Below are 19684 nucleotides of genomic sequence, written 5' to 3'. Positions count from 1 at the left end.
TACAATACTTTTATCATCTTTCTCTATGCATTTTTCTCTATCGTCCTAAGTGGATGCTGGGGTTCCTGAAAGGACCATGGGGAATAGCGGCTCCGCAGGAGACAGGGCACAAAAAAGTAAAGCTTTACTAGGTCAGGTGGTGTGCACTGGCTCCTCCCCCTATGACCCTCCTCCAGACTCCAGTTAGATTTTGTGCCCGAACGAGAAGGGTGCAATCTAGGTGGCTCTCCTAAAGAGCTGCTTAGAGAAAGTTTAGTTTAGGTTTTTTTCTTTACAGTGAGTCCTGCTGGCAACAGGATCACTGCAACGTGGGACTTAGGGGGAAAGTAGTAAACTCACCTGCATGCAGAGTGGATTTGCTGCTTGGCTACTGGACACCATTAGCTCCAGAGGGATCGAACACAGGCCCAGCCGTGGAGTCCGGTCCCGGAGCCGCGCCGCCGACCCCCTTGCAGATGCTGAAGCGTGAAGAGGTCCGGAAACCGGCGGCTGAAGACTCCTCAGTCTTCATAAGGTAGCGCACAGCACTGCAGCTGTGCGCCATTTTCCTCTCAGCACACTTCACTGGGCAGTCACTGAGGGTGCAGAGCGCTGGGGGGGGGCGCTCTGAGAGGCAAATATAAACCTTATACAAGGCTAAAAATACCTCACATATAGCCCATAGGGGCTATATGGAGATATTTAACCCCTGCCTGACTGGAAAAATAGCGGGAGAAGAACCCGCCGAAAAAGGGGCGGGGCCTATCTCCTCAGCACACGGCGCCATTTTCTGTCACAGCTCCGCTGGTCAGACCGGCTCCCAGGTCTCTCCCCTGCACTGCACTACAGAAACAGGGTAAAACAGAGAGGGGGGGCACATTAATGGCTATATATATATATATATTAAAGCAGCTATAAGGGAGCACTTAATATAAGGATATCCCTTGTATATATAGCGCTTTGTGGTGTGTGCTGGCAGACTCTCCCTCTGTCTCCCCAAAAGGGCTAGTGGGTCCTGTCTTCATTAGAGCATTCCCTGTGAGTTTGCGGTGTGTGTCGGTACGTGGTGTCGACATGTATGAGGACGATATTGGTGTGGAGGCGGAGCAATTGCCAAATATGCAGATGTCACCCCCCAGGGGGTCGACACCAGAATGGATGCCTTTATTTGTGGAATTACGTGATGGTTTATCTTCCCTTAAACAGTCAGTTGAGGACATGAGGCGGCCGGACAATCAATTAATGCCTGTCCAGGCGCCTCAAACACCGTCAGGGGCTGTAAAACGCCCTTTGCCTCAGTCGGTCGACACAGACCCAGACACGGGCACTGATTCCAGTGACGACGGTAGAAATTCAAACGTATTTTCCAGTAGGGCCACACGTTATAGGATTTTGGCAATGAAGGAGACGTTACATTTAGCTGATACTACAGATACCGTAAAACAGGGTATTATGTATGGTGTGAAAAAACTACAAACAGTTTTTCCTGAATCAGAAGAATTAAATGACGTGTGTGATGAAGCGTGGGTTGCTCCTGATAAAAAGTTGATAATTTCAAAAAAGTTATTGGCATTATACCCTTTCCCGCCAGAGGTTAGGGCGCGCTGGGAAACACCCCCTAAGGTGGACAAGGCGCTCACACGCTTATCCAAACAAGTGGCGTTACCCTCTCCTGAGACGGCCGCACTTAAGGATCCATCAGATAGAAAGATGGAAGTTATTCAAAAGAATATATACACACATGCAGGTGTTATACTACGACCAGCTATAGCAACTGCCTGGATGTGCAGTGCTGGAGTAGTTTGGTCAGAATCCCTGATTGAAAATATTGATACCCTAGATAGGGACAATGTTTTACTGTCGTTAGAACAAATAAAGGATGCATTTATCTATATGCGTGATGCACAGAGGGATATTTGCACACTGGCATCTCGGGTGAGTGCTATGTCCATTTCAGCCAGAAGAGCCTTATGGACACGACAGTGGACAGGCGATGCGGATTCAAAACGTCACATGGAGGTTTTGCCGTATAAAGGGGAGGAGTTATTTGGAGTTGGTCTATCAGACTTGGTGGCCACGGCTACTGCCGGGAAATCCACTTTTTTACCTCAAGTCACTCCCCAACAGAGAAAGGCACCGACCTTTCAACCGCAGCCTTTTCGCTCCTACAAAAATAAGAGAGCAAAGGGCTTGTCGTACCTGCCACGAGGCAGAGGAAGAGGGAAGAGACACCAACAGGCAGCTCCTTCCCAGGAACAGAAGCCCTCCCCGGCTCCTGCAAAAACCTCAGCATGACGCTGGGGCCTCTCAAGCGGACTCGGGGACAGTGGGGGGCCGTCTCAAAAATTACAGCGCGCAGTGGGCTCACTCGCAGGTAGACCCCTGGATCCTGCAGATAATATCTCAGGGGTACAGGTTGGAATTAGAGACGGATCCTCCTCATCGTTTCCTGAAGTCTGCCTTACCAACCGTCTCTTCCGAAAGGGAGAGGGTGTTGGAAGCCATTCACAAGCTGTACGCTCAGCAGGTGATAGTCAAAGTACCCCTATTACAACAAGGAAAGGGGTATTATTCCACTCTATTTGTGGTACCGAAGCCGGATGGCTCGGTAAGGCCTATTCTAAATCTGAAGTCCTTGAACCTCTACATAAAAAAGTTCAAGTTCAAGATGGAGTCACTCAGAGCAGTGATAGCGAACCTGGAAGAAGGGGACTTTATGGTATCCTTGGACATCAAGGATGCGTATCTACACGTTCCGATTTACCCCGCACACCAGGGGTACCTCAGGTTCATTGTTCAAAACTGTCACTATCAGTTTCAGACGCTGCCGTTCGGATTGTCCACGGCGCCTCGGGTCTTTACCAAGGTAATGGCCGAGATGATGATTCTTCTTCGAAGAAAAGGCGTATTAGTTATCCCATACTTGGACGATCTCCTAATAAGGGCAAGGTCCAGAGAACAGCTGGAGACAGCTTTAGCACTATCTCAAGAGGTGCTAAGACAACACGGGTGGATTCTGAATATTCCAAAATCCCATTTAATCCCGACAACTCGTCTGCTGTTCCTAGGAATGATTCTGGACACGGTTCAGAAAAAGGTTTTCCTTCCAGAGGAAAAAGCCAAGGAGTTATCCGATCTGGTCAGGAACCTCCTAAAACCAGGAAAAGTGTCAGTACATCAATGCACAAGAGTCCTGGGAAAAATGGTGGCTTCTTACGAAGCAATTCCATTCGGCAGATTCCATGCAAGAATATTCCAAAGGGATCTGTTGGACAAATGGTCAGGGTCGCATCTGCAGATGCACCTGCGAATAACCCTGTCACCAAAGACAAGGGTGTCACTTCTGTGGTGGTTGCAGAAGGCTCACCTATTAGAAGGCCGCAGATTCGGCATTCAGGATTGGATCCTGGTGACCACGGACGCCAGCCTGAGAGGCTGGGGAGCAGTCACACAAGGAAGAAACTTCCAGGGAGTATGGACGAGTCTGGAAAAGTCTCTTCACATAAACATTCTGGAACTAAGAGCAATCTACAATGCTCTAAGCCAGGCGGAACTTCTCCTGCAAGGAAAGCCGGTGTTGATTCAGTCGGACAACATCACGGCGGTCGCCCATGTAAACAGGCAGGGCGGCACAAGAAGCAGGAGTGCAATGGCAGAAGCTGCCAAGATTCTTCGCTGGGCGGAGAATCACGTGATAGCACTGTCAGCAGTGTTCATCCCGGGCGTGGACAACTGGGAAGCAGACTTCCTCAGCAGACACGATCTTCATCCGGGAGAGTGGGGTCTACATCCAGAAGTCTTCAACATGTTAATAGACCGTTGGGAAAGACCAATTGTAGACATGATGGCGTCTCGCCTCAACAAGAAACTGGACAAATATTGCGCCAGGTCAAGAGATCCACAGGCAATAGCTGTGGACGCACTGGTAACTCCTTGGGTGTACCAGTCAGTGTATGTGTTTCCTCCTCTGCCGCTCATACCAAAGGTATTGAAGATCATACGGCAAAGAAGAGTAAGAACAATACTAGTGGTTCCGGATTGGCCGAGAAGGACTTGGTATCCGGAACTTCAAGAGATGCTCACGGACGAACCGTGGCCTCTACCTCTGAGAAGGGACCTGCTACAGCAGGGTCCCTGTCTTTTTCAAGACTTACCGCGGCTGCGTTTGACGGCATGGCGGTTGAACGCCAGATCCTAAAAGGGAAAGGCATTCCAGAAGAAGTCATTCCTACCTTGATTAAGGCACGGAAGGAAGTCACCGTGAAACATTATCACCGCATTTGGCGAAAATATGTAGCGTGGTGCGAGGATCGGAGGGTTCCGACGGAGGAATTCCAACTGGGTCGTTTCCTACATTTCCTGCAATCAGGATTATCTATGGGTCTCAAATTGGGATCCATTAAGGTTCAAATTTCGGCCCTGTCAATATTCTTCCAAAAAGAATTGGCCTCTGTCCCTGAGGTCCAGACTTTTGTCAAGGGAGTACTGCATATACAGCCTCCTGTGGTGCCTCCGGTGGCACCGTGGGATCTAAATGTAGTTTTAGATTTCCTCAAATCCCATTGGTTTGAACCATTGAAAGAGGTGGATTTGAAATATCTCACATTGAAAGTGACTATGTTACTAGCCCTGGCCTCTGCCAGGAGAGTATCTGAATTGGCGGCTTTATCTTATAAAAGTCCTTATCTAATCTTCCATTCGGATAGGGCAGAACTGCGGACTCGTCCGCATTTTCTCCCTAAAGTGGTATCAGCATTTCATCTGAACCAACCTATTGTGGTGCCTGCGGCCACTAGCGACTTGGAGGACTCCAAGTTGTTGGACGTTGTCAGAGCCTTAAAAATATACATTGCAAGGACGGCTGGAGTCAGAAAATCTGACTCGCTGTTTATATTGTATGCACCCAACAAGTTGGGCGCACCTGCTTCTAAGCAGGCGATTGCTCGTTGGATTTGTAACACAATTCAACTTGCACATTCTGTGGCAGGCCTGCCACAGCCTAAAACTGTAAAAGCCCACTCCACAAGGAAGGTGGGCTCATCTTGGGCGGCTGCCCGAGGGGTCTCGGCATTACAACTCTGCCGAGCAGCTACGTGGTCGGGGGAGAACACGTTTGTAAAATTTTACAAATTTGATACCCTGGCAAAGGAGGACCTGGAGTTCTCTCATTCGGTGCTGCAGAGTCATCCGCACTCTCCCGCCCGTTTGGGAGCTTTGGTATAATCCCCATGGTCCTTTCAGGAACCCCAGCATCCACTTAGGACGATAGAGAAAATAAGAATTTACTTACCGATAATTCTATTTCTCGGAGTCCGTAGTGGATGCTGGGCGCCCATCCCAAGTGCGGATTATCTGCAATACTTGTACATAGTTATTGTTAACTAATTCGGGTTATTGTTAAGGAGCCATCTTTAAGAGGCCCTTTCTGTTGTCATACTGTTAACTGGGTTTAGATCACAAGTTGTACGGTGTGATTGGTGTGGCTGGTATGAGTCTTACCCGGGATTCAAAATGCCTCCCTTATTGTGTATGCTCGTCCGGGCACAGTACCTAACTGGAGTCTGGAGGAGGGTCATAGGGGGAGGAGCCAGTGCACACCACCTGACCTAGTAAAGCTTTACTTTTTTGTGCCCTGTCTCCTGCGGAGCCGCTATTCCCCATGGTCCTTTCAGGAACCCCAGCATCCACTACGGACTCCGAGAAATAGAATTATCGGTAAGTAAATTCTTATTATTTGTTCTGTTATGACCATTTTATTGTGGGCAGCCTCAAAGATAAGTCATTACATGCCAAAAGATTCCTTAAATAGATATTTTGTCAATTTTAGATGCCTCCCAGCATGAATGGTGAAAGTGTGAATGTATTATTAGAATATTTTTTTTTTTTTTTTTCTATATAGGGCTATTTCGGCTGCCCACCCAAGATAAGAAATTTGGTTTGATAAAGGGTTATCTGTGCATGGATATTCATAAATTACGTTTTCTTGTATCCTGTGGAAATTCTGTTCTTCTTACCTGCAATAGTCTCCTTAAACACTCAACTGGCTACATTGTTTCCTAAAACCGCTGAGAAATTGTTGTGCTTTGTTGTGACTGCATTAGGTCAAACACGATTTTATTTACAAAAAAATAAAAAAAATAATAATAAAATGGTATGTATGTATGTATGTATGTATGTATGTATGTATGTGAGTGAGACCGGCAGGATTCCGGGTGTTATTATCCTGACAGCAGTATCCTGGCCACCAGTATGCCGGCAGTGGGGTAAGCGCTAGAACAGGCTGGGTTGTCTGTTTTTTGTAAGATGTTATAAAGTCCAAACCTTGGAAAAATTTGAAAGGCTCTATCTAACCCTGTTTATTTTTGCTTACTTATAATCATTACATGGGGAGAAATACTTAAATAAGGCAGCCTATAGTATCATGAATAACTGAACATTAGTATTGTATATCAGTAAAAAAATTATATATTGACTAGTATTGAAGTATTTTCTTATATATGGACCTAAATAAGTTTGTAATGAATCTGCTCCCATCATTGTGTTTTTTCTTTTCTATTTATTACAGGTGAAAGTGAAGTTTGAGTTGCAGCTATTTCAGCAATAATGGAGTTGGATAAGCCATCAGTATGGGGATCTCTGAAAGAAAAGACTCGACCTTTACTTCAGAATTTATCAATTAAGAAAACTAGGAAGAGCTCACAAAAAATACTAGCTATCCGGAAAAGGCACCTACTTTCCCAGCGGATGAGCGTCTCTGTGCCGAACATGATGGAGATTGGTGGAACTATTCAGGAAGAAAGTGATTTAACAGATTATTCGTATGATTCTACCTCTGTTTCAAACAGCCAGTCATCTCCACTGATGCCACGCAGCAGGCCGAGGGAGTATGTCAAACATTCTAAAGAAAGCAGTAGCTGGGTGCACGAGGACAGTGTCCATATGGAATTTACTGTTACGGAGACACAAGTTATGGATTTATCAGACTCGGAAACGAAAGCGGAAGAGGATGAAAACTATGAGGATGATCAAGACATATTAGATTTGCTACATAGAGAATGCATGTCTGACACTGCGTTCGATAAGAAGCAGAACGTCGCTGAGGTACATTCCGGGCAGTGAAGATGTGAGGGTTTTGTCCCCCACCTCCCCTTCCCTTGTCGTCCTCCCACATATTTTGGTTCTTTTTATGTAATGAAAATACATTCTTTATGATGGCCAGAAAACTGGGTTGAGAATATGACCTGACATATAATTTGCAGTGTGCTTGATATAATTCTCTTTCTTTATAGTAATATCTGATCTTATGAAGCTGGTTTTAGGTAGTACCTGCAGGGTTAAAAAAAAGTAAAATAAAAATTATAGTGTAAACTCCATATGGCAAAAAAACACTTTTCTCTAACGTCCTAAGTGGATGCTGGGGACTCCGTAAGGACCATGGGGAATAGCGGCTCCGCAGGAGACTGGGCACATCTAAAGAAAGCTTTAGGACTAACTGGTGTGCACTGGCTCCTCCCCCTATGACCCTCCTCCAAGCCTCAGTTAGATTTCTGTGCCCGACGAGAAGGGTGCACACTAGGGGCTCTCCTGAGCTTCTTAGTGAAAGTTTTAGTTTAGGTTTGTTATTTTCAGTGAGACCTGCTGGCAACAGGCTCACTGCATCGTGGGACTAAGGGGAGAAGAAGCGAACTCACCTGACTGCAGAGTGGATTGGGCTTCTTGGCTACTGGACATTAGCTCCAGAGGGACGATCACAGGTTCTGCCTGGATGGGTCCCGGAGCCGCGCCGCCGGCCCCCTTACAGAGCCAGAAGAGCGAAGAGGTCCGGAAAAATCGGCGGCAGAAGACGTTCCTGTCTTCAATAAGGTAGCGCACAGCACTGCAGCTGTGCGCCATTGCTCTCAGCACACTTCACACTCCGGTCACTGAGGGTGCAGGGCGCTGGGGGGGAGCGCCCTGAGACGCAATACAACATGTTTAAATCTTATATGGCTAAAGAAATACATCACATATAGCTCCTGGGCTATATGGATGCATTTCACCCCTGCCAGTTTTCCTAAAAAAAGCGGGAGAAAAGGCCGCCGTGAAGGGGGCGGAGCCTATCTCCTCAGCACACAAGCGCCATTTTCCCTCACAGCTCCGTTGGAGGGAAGCTCCCTGGCTCTCCCCTGCAGTCACTACACTACAGAAAGGGTTAAAAAAGAGAGGGGGGCACAAATTAGGCGCAGTATTAACTATACAGCAGCTATAAGGGGAAAAACACTTATATAAGGTTATCCCTGTGTATATATATATATATATATATATATATATATATATAGCGCTCTGGTGTGTGCTGGCAAACTCTCCCTCTGTCTCCCCAAAGGGCTAGTGGGGTCCTGTCCTCTATTAGAGCATTCCCTGTGCGTGTGCTGTGTGTCGGTACGTTTGTGTCGACATGTATGAGGAGAAAAATGATGTGGAGACGGAGCAGAGTGTCTGTAACAGTGATGTCACCACCTAGGGGGTCGACACCTGAGTGGATGTACTGTTGAAAATTACGTGACAGTGTCAGCTCTGTATAAAAAAAATAAAAAATAAAAATCAGTGGTTGACATGAGACAGCCGGCTACTCAGCTTGTGCCTGTCCAGACGTCTCATAGGCCGTCAGGGGCTCTAAAGCGCCCGTTACCTCAGATGGCAGATACAGACGCCGACACGGATACTGACTCCTGTGTCGACGGTGAAGAGACAACCGTGATTTCCAGTAGGGCCACACGTTACATGATTGAGACAATGGAAAATGTTTTATACATTTCTGATAATACGAGTACCACCAAAAAGGGGTATTATGTTCGGTGAGGGAAAAACTACCTGTAGTTTTCCTGAATCTGAGAAATAAAATGTGTGATGATGCGTGGGTTTCCCCCCGATAACAATTGATAATTTCTTAAAAAGTATTGGCTGTATACCCTTTCCCGCCAGAGGTTAGGGTGCGTTGGGAAACACCCCCTAGGGGGGATAAGGCGCTCACACGCTTGTAAGAACAAGGGCTCTACCCTCTCATGAGATGGCCGCCCTTAAGGATCCTGCTGATAGAAAGCAGGAGGGTATCCAAAAATGTATTCACACACATACTGGTGTTATACTGCGACCAGCAATCGCCTCAGCCTGGAGGTGCAGTGCTGGGTTGGCATGGTCGGATTCCCTGACTGGAAATATTGATATCCTAGATAAGGATAGTATATTATTGCCTATAGAGCATTTAAAAGATGCATTTCTATATATGCAGGATGCACAGCGGAATAATTGCCGACTGGCATCAAGTATAAGTGCGTTGTCCAATTCTACCAGTAAAATGGTCAGGTGATGCGGATTCCAAACGGCATTTGGAAGTATTGCCTTTGAAAGGGGACATTTGGGGTCGGTCTTTTAGACCTGGTGGCCATGGCAACAACTGGGAAATCCACGTTTGTACCCCAGGTCGCCTCTCAAAATAAGACGCCGTATTATCAGACGCAGTCCTTTGTTGGCAAGCGGACAAAAGGTTCCTCTTTTCTGCTCGTGACAGAGGGAGAGGAAAAAGGCTGAAGAGATTACCCAGTTCCCAGGAACAGAAATCCTTTCCCGCCTCTGCAAAGCCCTCAGTATGACGCTAGGGCCTTACAAGCTCAGGCACGGTGGGGGCCCGTTCTCAATGAATTTCAGTGCGCAGTGGGCTCACTCGCAAGTAGACCCCTGGATCCTTCAAATATCTCAAGGGTACATATTGAAATTCGAGACGTCTCCCCCTCGCCGTTTCCAAAGGTCGGCTTTACCGACGTCTCCCTCTGACAGGGAGGCAGTTTTGGAAGCCATTCACAAGCTGTATTCCCAGCAGGTGATAATCAAGGTACCCCTCCTGCAACAGGGAACGGGGTATTATTCCACACTATTGTGGTACCGAAGCCAGACGGCTCGGTGAGACCGATTCTAAATCTAAAATCTTTGAACACTTACATACAGAGGTTCAAATTCAAGATTGAGTCACTCAGAGCAGTGATTGCGAACCTGGAAGAAGGGGACTACATGATGTCTCGGGACATCAAGGATGCTTACCTTCATGTCAAAATTTACCCTTCTCACCAAGGGTACCTCAGGTTATGGTACAGAACTGTCACTATCAGTTCAGACGCTGCCGTAGGGATGGTCCACGACACCCCGGGTCTTTACCAAGGTAATGGCCGAAATGATATCCCTTCGAAGGAAGGGAATTTTAGTTATCCCTTACTTGGACGATTCCCTGATAAGGGTAAGATCCAGGGAACAGTTGGAAGTCGGTGTAGCACTATCTCAGGTAGTGTTGAGGCAGCACAATTGGATTCACAATATTCCAAAATTGCAGCTGGTTCCGACGACTTGTCTTCTGTTTCCTAGGGATGTTCCTGGACACAGTCCAGAAAAAAGGTGTTTCTCCCGGAAGAGAAAGCCAGGGAGTTATCCGAGCTAGTCAGGAACCTCCTAAAATCGAACCAAGTCTCAGTGCATCAATGCACAAGGGTTCTGGGTAAAAATGGTGGCTTCCTACGAAGCAATCCCATTCGTTAGATTCCACGCAAGAACTTTCCAGTGGAACCTACTGGACAAATGGTCCGGGTCGCATTTTCAGATGCATCAGCGGATAACCCTGTCACCAAGGACAAGGGTATCCATCCTGTGGTGGTTGCAGAGTGCTCATCTTCTAGAGGGCCACAGATTCGGCATTCAGGACTGGGTCCTGGTGACCACGGATGCCAGCCTGCGAGGCTGGGGAGCAGTCACACAGGGAAGGAATATCCAGGGCTTAGGGTCAAGCCTGGATACATCACTTCACATAAATATCCTGAAGCTAAGGGCCATTTACAATGCTCTAAGCTTAGCAAGACCTCTGCTTCAAGGTCAGCCGGTATTGATCCAGTCGGACAACATCATGGCAGTCACCCACGTAAACAGACAGGGTGGCACAAGAAGCAGGAGGGCAATGGGAGAAGCTGCAGGGATTCTTCGCTGGGCGGAAAATCATGTGATAGCACTGTCAACAGTATTCATTCCGGGAGTGGACAACTGGGAAGCAGACTTCCTCAGCACGACCTCCACCCGGGAGAGTGGGGACTTCACCCAGAAGTCGTCCACATGATTAAAAAACTCGACAGGTATTGCGCCAGGTCAAGAGACCCTCAGGCAATAGTTGTAGACGCTCTGGTAACACCGTGGGTGTACCAGTCAGTGTATGTGTTCCCTCCTCTGCCTCTCATACCCAAGGTACTGAGATTGATAAGACGGAGAGGAGAAAGCACTATATTCGTGGCTCCGGATTGGCCAAGAAGGACTTGGTAACCGGAACTTCAAGAGATGCTCACGGAGGATCCGTGGCCTCTACCTCTAAGAAGGGACCTGCTCCAGCAAGGACCCTGTCTGTTCCAAGACTTACCGCGGCTGCGTTTGACGGCATGGCGGTTGAACGCCGGATCCTGAAGGAAAAAAGGCATTCCGGATGAAGTCATCCCTATCCTGATCAAAGTCAGGAAGGATGTAACCGCAAAAACATTATCACCGCAATTGGCGAAAATATGTTGCGTGGTGCGAGGCCAGTAAGGCCCGACGGAGGAAATTCAACTGGGTCGATTCCTACATTTCCTGCAAACAGGAGTGTCTATGGGCCTGAAATTGGGGTCCATTAAGGTTCAAATTTCGGCCCTGTCAATTTTCTTCCAAAAAGAACTAGCTTCAGTCCCTGAAGTTCAGACGTTTGTAAAAGGGGTACTGCATATACAGCCTCCTTTTGTGCCTCCAGTGGCACTTTGGGATCTCAATGTAGTTTTGGGTTCCAAAAGTCACATTGGTTTGAACCACTTAAATCTGTGGAGTTAAAATATCTCACATGGAAAGTGGTCATGCTGTTGGCCCTGGCCTGGGCCAGGCGCGTGTCAGAATTGGCGGCTTTATCCTGAAAAAGCCCTTATCTGATTTTCCATTCGGACAGGGCGGAATTGAGGACTCGTCCTCAGTTTCTCCCTAAGGTGGTTTCAGCGTCTCACCTGAACCAACCTATTGGTGGTGCCTGCGGCTACTAGGGACTTGGAGGCCTCCAAGTTGCTAGACGTTGTCAGTGCCCTGAAAATATATGTTTCCAGGACGGCTGGAGTCAGGAAATCTGACTCGCTGTTTATCCTGTGAGCACCCAACAAGCTGGGTGCTCCTGCTTCTAAGCAGACTATTGCTCGTTGGATTTGTAGTACAATTCAGCTTGCACATTCTGTGGCAGGCCTGCCACAGCCAAAAATCTGTAAATGCCCACTCCACAAGGAAGGTGGGCTCATCTTGGGCGGCTGCCCGAGGGGTCTCGGCTTTACAACTTTGCCGAGCAGCTACTTGGTCAGGAGCAAATACGTTTGTAAAATTCTACAAAATTGATATCCTGGCTGAGGAGGACCTGGAGTTCTCTCATTTGGTGCTGCAGAGTCATCCGCACTCTCCCGCCCGTTTGGGAGCTTTGGTATAATCCCCATGGTCCTTACGGAGTCCCCAGCATCCACTTAGGACGTTAGAGAAAATAAGAATTTACTTACCGATAATTCTATTTCTCATAGTCCGTAGTGGATGCTGGGCGCCCATCCCAAGTGCGGATTGTCTGCAATACTTGTACATAGTTATTGTTACAAAAATCGGGTTATTATTGTTGTGAGCCATCTTTCAGAGGCTCCTCTGTTATCATGCTGTTAACTGGGTTCAGATCACAGGTTATACGGTGTGATTGGTGTGGCTGGTATGAGTCTTACCCGGGATTCAAAATCCTTCCTTATTGTGTACGCTCGTCCGGGCACAGTATCCTAACTGAGGCTTGGAGGAGGGTCATGGGGGGAGGAGCCAGTGCACACCAGATAGTCCTAAAGCTTTCTTTAGATGTGCCCAGTCTCCTGCGGAGCCGCTATTCCCCATGGTCCTTACGGAGTCCCCAGCATCCACTACGGACTATGAGAAATAGAATTATCGGTAAGTAAATTCTTATTATTCTGAAAATTCCATTTACATGGCAACTTTTTTATTCAATGCTTTCTGCCAATCCAATATCCATAGCTGAATCTTTCGTTAGCCAGCTAAGGCTCCAGCCTAGAGCACTGATGAGCTCGGATTACCCTACGAGATATATTTTTGTTTTTTGTCACAAATAGGTGCTTTATATCCATTTGCAGCTTTTTGTACTTCGGACAATAACGTTTTATCTATAACGTCAGTGCAGCTGGCTAATTTATGTGCCAATATTTTTAGGAATAAATTTTGCTGACAGTGTTAGGTCTGTTTCAATCTTCCAAGTCTGTTCAGTTATTTTCCTCCATTAGTTTCTCTTAATTGATCTCTGTGCTGAAAGTCCGTTCTGCAAGGGTGGACTGAATATCATAAAGTCCTCATAAATGGCAGGCTGATGCTCGTGTTACAGCATTGTAAGCTCTGGGAACCAGACTCTGGTTGTGTTGCTCTTGACTAAAAGATTGTCGGTCAGTCATCGTCTTACTCAAGCTGGGTTGGGTCGTGGACCTGGCGTGGCAGATGTTAGTAGGCAAAGTGATGGTTGTGTGGTGGTGCTTTTCATTGATCCATTTTTTCCCCATTCTGTGTAGGCATACAGGAGTGTTTAACCCCTTCATCGCAGCTGGCATAAGTTGATTTAAGTTGGTTTGTCAAGGGGTTTCTGCAGCACTCTAATTCCAGGCCAAAACTTGTTCCAACTACTAGCTATATCTCTTTAATGCAAACTTTTAAGCGCCAGCTTTAGTTTACATATAAATGCCCTAGTTCCATAAAATTCTTAAAGCAGTGGGTTCATGAGGCAAAATTGTGCATACAACCTGTCTATTTGAAGCTGTTTTAACTTAAGTTTGATCACTGCTGTTGTATCAGGATATACAAATATTAAACTCAACAGACAAAAGAAAATTAATTGAATTGTATTTTATGTTGATTTGTAAATTGACAGAACCAGACCTTGATGAATGTCTTCTAAGGAACCTTGATGAATGTCTAGTGGGTGAGGCTGAAGGAGCTGGCCAGGAAACTTAGTTAAGCAATGAAGTGAACAGGATGTGTATTGTTATGAAATCACATGCCCTACGTCTGTTGGGTTTGGCTGCATGTAAAGTATTTAGAAGGTTCTGAACAAACTATTGAAAACAGACTATTCCAACCGAAACTTGGCAAAACGGTGTTTAAGCCAATTGAGATGCATTGTAAGACCAAATGAGGCACAGTCTGAACTTAGAGGTGGGGTCTATTAAATATCTCTTTTAGCCTTTTTATAAACTGTCTATCCATTAGATCATTTATCCTTTCTGGAACCAACTATTTTTTTCATTATACAAGAAGCTTATGAATTTACAGTATGCAGTTTGTTTGTGGTTCACTGCTCTCATTACAGTTATGTTTGTTTTTACATTTATTTTGTAACTCTATTAAAATAATCAAAATGTAAAAAAAAACGCCCCACCTGCAGGGCAACATGGTTTTGGCCAGTAGAGTACTTTTTTGGTTTGCTAAGAAACCTGAATAACCCCCCTAGTCCTTAATATCTGAAGGAAGATAGCATTGCTTTTACATTACCTCCCATACTAGTCTTGTAATGTCAACATTGCTGCACTCATTTCTATAGCAGTAATAAGCTGGCCATTCCTGTCTGCTAAACCCTTAAACTGTATTCCTACCAGAACATCTCAACACGTATTTTTGCATTTTAAATCTTTTAGAGGGGTTTTAATAAGTTGCTATAACCCCTTCTCTTCCTAATTATTGAGTGAATGGCGGCTGTACTTTTGTGAGGGTCTTCCCCCTTGATACAGTATATTGTTTAAAAAATCCAGTTGTGCCATGATATCCGTAATTCTCATCAAAGTGCTATAAGTGTTGTTTTTGTTTGTTTTTTGGTAATATATCGAACACATATTTATAATACACTTCTTTTTTTTTACTAGCGCTTTAGAAATTTTCGCAATTGCGGAAATCGAGGCGGGCGGATTGTGGGTGTTTGTCGGGGAGTGACATGGTGTTGTGAAATGCATCTTTGCGAGCTCACTGCTCAATGCCGTTGACTTACTCTCGCAGGAGTGCAGGGGAGCTCTCCGAAATTCGAGAGTCTCCCGAGAGAGTTGGATGCTGTATGTTCAAGATGCATGGAAAAACTATAGTTCATACGCCAGCTGTATATTCAGCCTTAGGCTTTCGGTTAGTCACCATGCATCAGACCTCTCCTGCTACAGAGAGAGAGATCTGAGCAATGTCTGACAAACGTTATGGATATATGAGGCGCAAGATACTTTTGAATGGAGAGAGTGGCAAGGATCCCAGCGTCTAATAAAGTACTATTATTGGGAAAGGAAGATGCTTATTCAATAAAGCAAAACCCTACTGTACTGATTATGAAATCTTACCCTAAAGTGAGTGAGAATTATTTGTTAGGCAGGAGACCTTGCTCTTCCCATGTGCTGATATGATGGGGGATAAATTGTGCTGCAAGCCACCTGCAGAAGTCTGTAAACAGTATAGTTGCATAATAGCTCAGGTATACATGAGTTTGGGTGAGTGAAATTCCATTCATCTCATCCAGAAGTTGAAATAAAATTCTGCTGCTAGATAAGCTGTTTGTTTCAGTTCTGTGCTGAGCTGCTGAGTTCCAACTTGCTTGTAACAAAAGCACACTAGGGGGTAAATTTATTAAGAATCCGTTTTGCTTTCTATTGCAATCCGCTGGACATCTGCTGATTGCTGACAAAAATCCAGTAGTTAGTAACCAGAAGATTTGACCGTTAGCAGAAGTTCAATGACAATGTCCATTGTATACTGTATATTCTGTCTAAAGAGGCGTCATATTACCTGTTTACGATACAATACTCTATCATTATGTGGCCTACAGTAGTAAACGACTGTATAAATCACTATGATTTGTGGTTCTGTGCAGGCTTTGTTGTAGTACAAGGTTTAGTAAAGGTAAGTAGTGGAAAATAGTGTGGAAAAAAACAGCACGGGGTCCCCACTATTTCCAAAAACCAGCTACTTAGTAGAACCAGCCAAGGCAGCTGGCGATGTAGCAGGTGGACACACATCATGGGGTGCCCATGCCATTACAGATGCAAACCCCAAATTGGTCAGCCCAGGTCTGGAGTCACTAAGGAAGTGGGGACCTCCTCAATAAGGGCAAACAGACCTGGACTTTCAGTACAGGGCTCTTCTCCACTCCCCAAGGCGTTGAGTGCAGAGTTAATAGTAAAATTAAATAGTTAAATAATAATAATAATAATAATAATAATAATAATGTTTTTTTACAAGTGGACAACCAGCAAGCCTGCCCCAGAATGATTGGATTTGTCAAACCACCTGTGGGAAAAAATAAAAAATAAGAAAACAATAAAACAGGATACAGACATCAAGTACTGTAGTATTTTATTAAATAAATCCTCATTTACAAATGAATGCTTACAAAAAATTGAGGATCATATCCTCTTTGTTCTTTGTAGCATCCTCGAGTCTTGGCAAAAATAACAGAAAAATGCCCCATTGCGAGTGAGAGGTCACTCGGGGTCCGGGACACACTTCCATAAGGATGAATGTGGACAAACTTACTAGTCAGAGCTGCCGCAAACTGACCAATCAGCGCATCCCCATTCATTCCTATGGAGAATCTCCCTAGTCAGGGCCAGAATAACAATGGGGTGGATAGAGCTCCAGCTCCAGGCCTCCATATAATAATAGACCCATCATTATGGCAGCATGATAATCACTAGCCACCAGCTGGCCACGTGGTCGGCCATATATCATAACTATTAAGATTATTTCTGCAGCGGGGTATTCTCTGTTCCACAGGGAATACATCGGGGTGTAGAGTTGGATCTTGATCCAGAGGCTAAAGCTTTGACTGTTCCCAGGATGCATTGCATGGCCTCCTCTATAACCCTGCCTCCGGACACTGGAGCTCAGTTTCGTTAACCAGTTTGTAAGTTGGTGCTTGCAGAGCAGGTCACTTAACAGGGTGGGCTGCGCTAGGCAGCCCTGAAAAGAGCTTTTGTTAGAAGTTTCTTCAAGGGCTGCAGCACTTTTATGTCCTAGTGACATAATGTGCTGCGGCTCCAACACCTTCCCAGCAGCGGCGCAAACACCCGCTGGCCGAGTTCCCAGGTACTTGTGGCGGAGGCACTCCGGTTTTCAGGCACATGCCGCTGCCGCTCTCCAAGATTACATGGCTGCTTCTTGGAAGGTGGTAAGAGGGTACCCTAGGTGGGACCCGCCGAAATCGCGTTCCGGTTGTGATCTTAGGAGATGGACCGCGATGCTGGCGTTGACACAGTGTTAGAGCAGGGACCCCACTATATCCACCAGGGCAGGGAGCACAGGTAGGATTTCACAAAAATCCTTTTTCACAAGGCTCCACAGTACCCGGTGGTGAGGACCAGCATAGGGGATAAGGCACTTGACCTTTAGACCCACCCCCAGCTCGGGCGCCATCTACTGCTGGTGTTCCCGCCCTGGAGCTGCTCCTTACTCTCCCTCACTCTCTGACAGAGATTTGGGTGCCATCTTTTCACAAGTAGCTGCTGCTGATCTCCAGGACTGCAGGGCAATGTCTCCTCTGTAAATCTACCTGTTTACTCAGCGCTGTACATTTACAGTCGGTTAAGTATTCTACATGTCATTTTAGACAGTGTTAGTTCACAACAAGTGTACTTCTGACCTGACGAAAGGTGCTAATAAAGAGTGCCTGAAACGTTGATATACTAAGCTGTCTGCTGCTTTGGTGATTTCTGAAGTCCTGTGGAGAGCCGCCCGTTTGTCTTTGCTATATATATATATATATATATATATATATATATATATATATATATATGTGTGTGTGGATATACATATGTCTACATATATGTGTATGTATGTATGTGTGTGTGTGTGTGTGTGTGTGTGTGTGTGTATATATATATATATATATATATATATATATATATATATATATATATATATATATATGTATATGTAGTTTTACTAGTCCAGTGCAGTTTTATTGTTTGTCTGAAATAATTTCTGCATTGTAACTGTGACTGGGTGTGCCTGTAGCTGTAGTGTGGATTTCTCTCCTCGTGTATCGCACCTATTGCTCTCACTGTATTCTGTACTTTGAGGGGCTAGGTGCATCAGGGTCTCATATATAGTGCTACACAGTTACACAGTATATACTGTTTAGTGTGTTTCACTGTGTATTTCAGTCACCTAATACCGCTTTAATTCTCTGTGTCCTGTATTTACTGTCACATAAATTAGGGGGTTATTTGCAGGTATTGTATTTGTCTGGCTATATTGTACTGTTACGCTCTACGGCTACATTCACTATAATGTCTGCCACACAGGGCGGGAAATCCACGGATGCTTTTGCATCATGCAGTGCTTGTACCAAGAATTTACCTGAGGTGGAAGTTTAAACTGATGGTTTGTGTACTGGGTGCCATACAGCTCCCAGTCAGCCCACAGCCCCTGTAGCCATTCAGGAGCCACCTTGGGTAGCATTCTCAAGTATGCTGAATGCGCTTGTGACGCGTCTTACGCCCCTTTGGGACCTCCTGTGCCATAACAGCCACATATTATTCCTGTAGTTAATCCATCCTGTGCGGACACTCTGTCTACCAAGGTACAACAATTAAATCAATCTTTGGTTAGACAAAAATCTACCCCACATCCCTCTGGGGTCAAAGGGTCATCTAAGCGGGCCACTTCCTCCTCACAATCCACTATTATTTCAGATAATTCTGATGAGGATGGGGAATATACTGATCCATCAGACACTGATACAGTTGCTTCTAACGAGGAACCTACAACTCGGGTTGATGTTCCTGACCTAGTGGAGGCTATTAAGCTGATTGTACAAATTGATGATGAGGTAGATCCCACTATGGCGTCTAAGAAATCTGACAAGTTCAAACATCAAAAGGTTTCTAAAATAGACTTACCACATTCTGACCATTTAATCGACTAACGTCAGGAATCCTGGTCTTCTCCAGGAAAGATATTCTCCCTGTCTAAGAAGATGCTAGCTTATTATCCTACCCCTGCGGAGTTGAGTAACAAGTGAGATAATCTACAGCCGGTGGACTCTCATGTCGCCCGTCTTGTGGTGTCATCTACTCTGCCTGTCACCGCTGTCACCTCACTGAAGGAACGGACAGATAAGCGTGTGGAGGGATGCCTGAAGTCTATTTAGTCCCTTACCGGTGCTGTACATAGACCCACTATAGTAGCCTCCTGGGCCGCAAAAGGAATTGAAGCATGGGTTCAGGCATTAGAGGAAGAGCTACCTCAGGATATTTCTGACACTGCCAGACAATATCTGTCTCATATTACCACCAACTCCCACTATATTCAGGAGGCGTCCTCTGAGGCAGGTGTAATGGCAGCCAAGGCGTCTACTACGTCTATACTGTCTCCCAAAATTCTGTGTTTGATGTCCTGGAAGGTGGACCTGGACTCCAAAAAGACCTTGGAGGTGCTCCCTTTTAAGGGAGACATCTAGTTGGGGAAGATCTGAACAAGATTGTGACTGACTTGGTGACTGCTAAGACTGCGTGTCTCCCAAGTACTAATCCTTCTGCACCGAAGGCTAAGAGTTCCACTTTTCATTCCTTTCGACCTCCAGGGAAAGCAAAGAGTCAGGCATACCAGAGACAGGCTCGTACTTCCAAAACCACTA

The 19684-nt window shown here is 45.7% G+C and overlaps 1 protein-coding gene across 2 annotated transcripts in view; it reads left to right on the top strand.

The window, feature by feature from the left end:
• The window catches only part of MCTP2 (multiple C2 and transmembrane domain containing 2), a 351794-nt gene that overhangs the window by 96338 nt on the left and 235772 nt on the right, over window positions 1-19684 (top strand). For both annotated transcript variants that reach the window (XM_063925724.1, XM_063925723.1), the window contains exon 2: window positions 6545-7080. In XM_063925724.1, the coding sequence (XP_063781794.1) occupies window positions 6583-7080 (498 nt within the window). In that variant the 5' untranslated portion in view covers window positions 6545-6582. The remainder of the gene's footprint in view (window positions 1-6544; window positions 7081-19684) is intronic.

The sequence above is a fragment of the Pseudophryne corroboree genome, chromosome 6 (genome assembly GCF_028390025.1).
Source record: "Pseudophryne corroboree isolate aPseCor3 chromosome 6, aPseCor3.hap2, whole genome shotgun sequence".
In the NCBI taxonomy this organism is placed as follows: domain Eukaryota; kingdom Metazoa; phylum Chordata; class Amphibia; order Anura; family Myobatrachidae; genus Pseudophryne; species Pseudophryne corroboree.
This window is presented reverse-complemented; position numbering and strand designations above follow the sequence as displayed.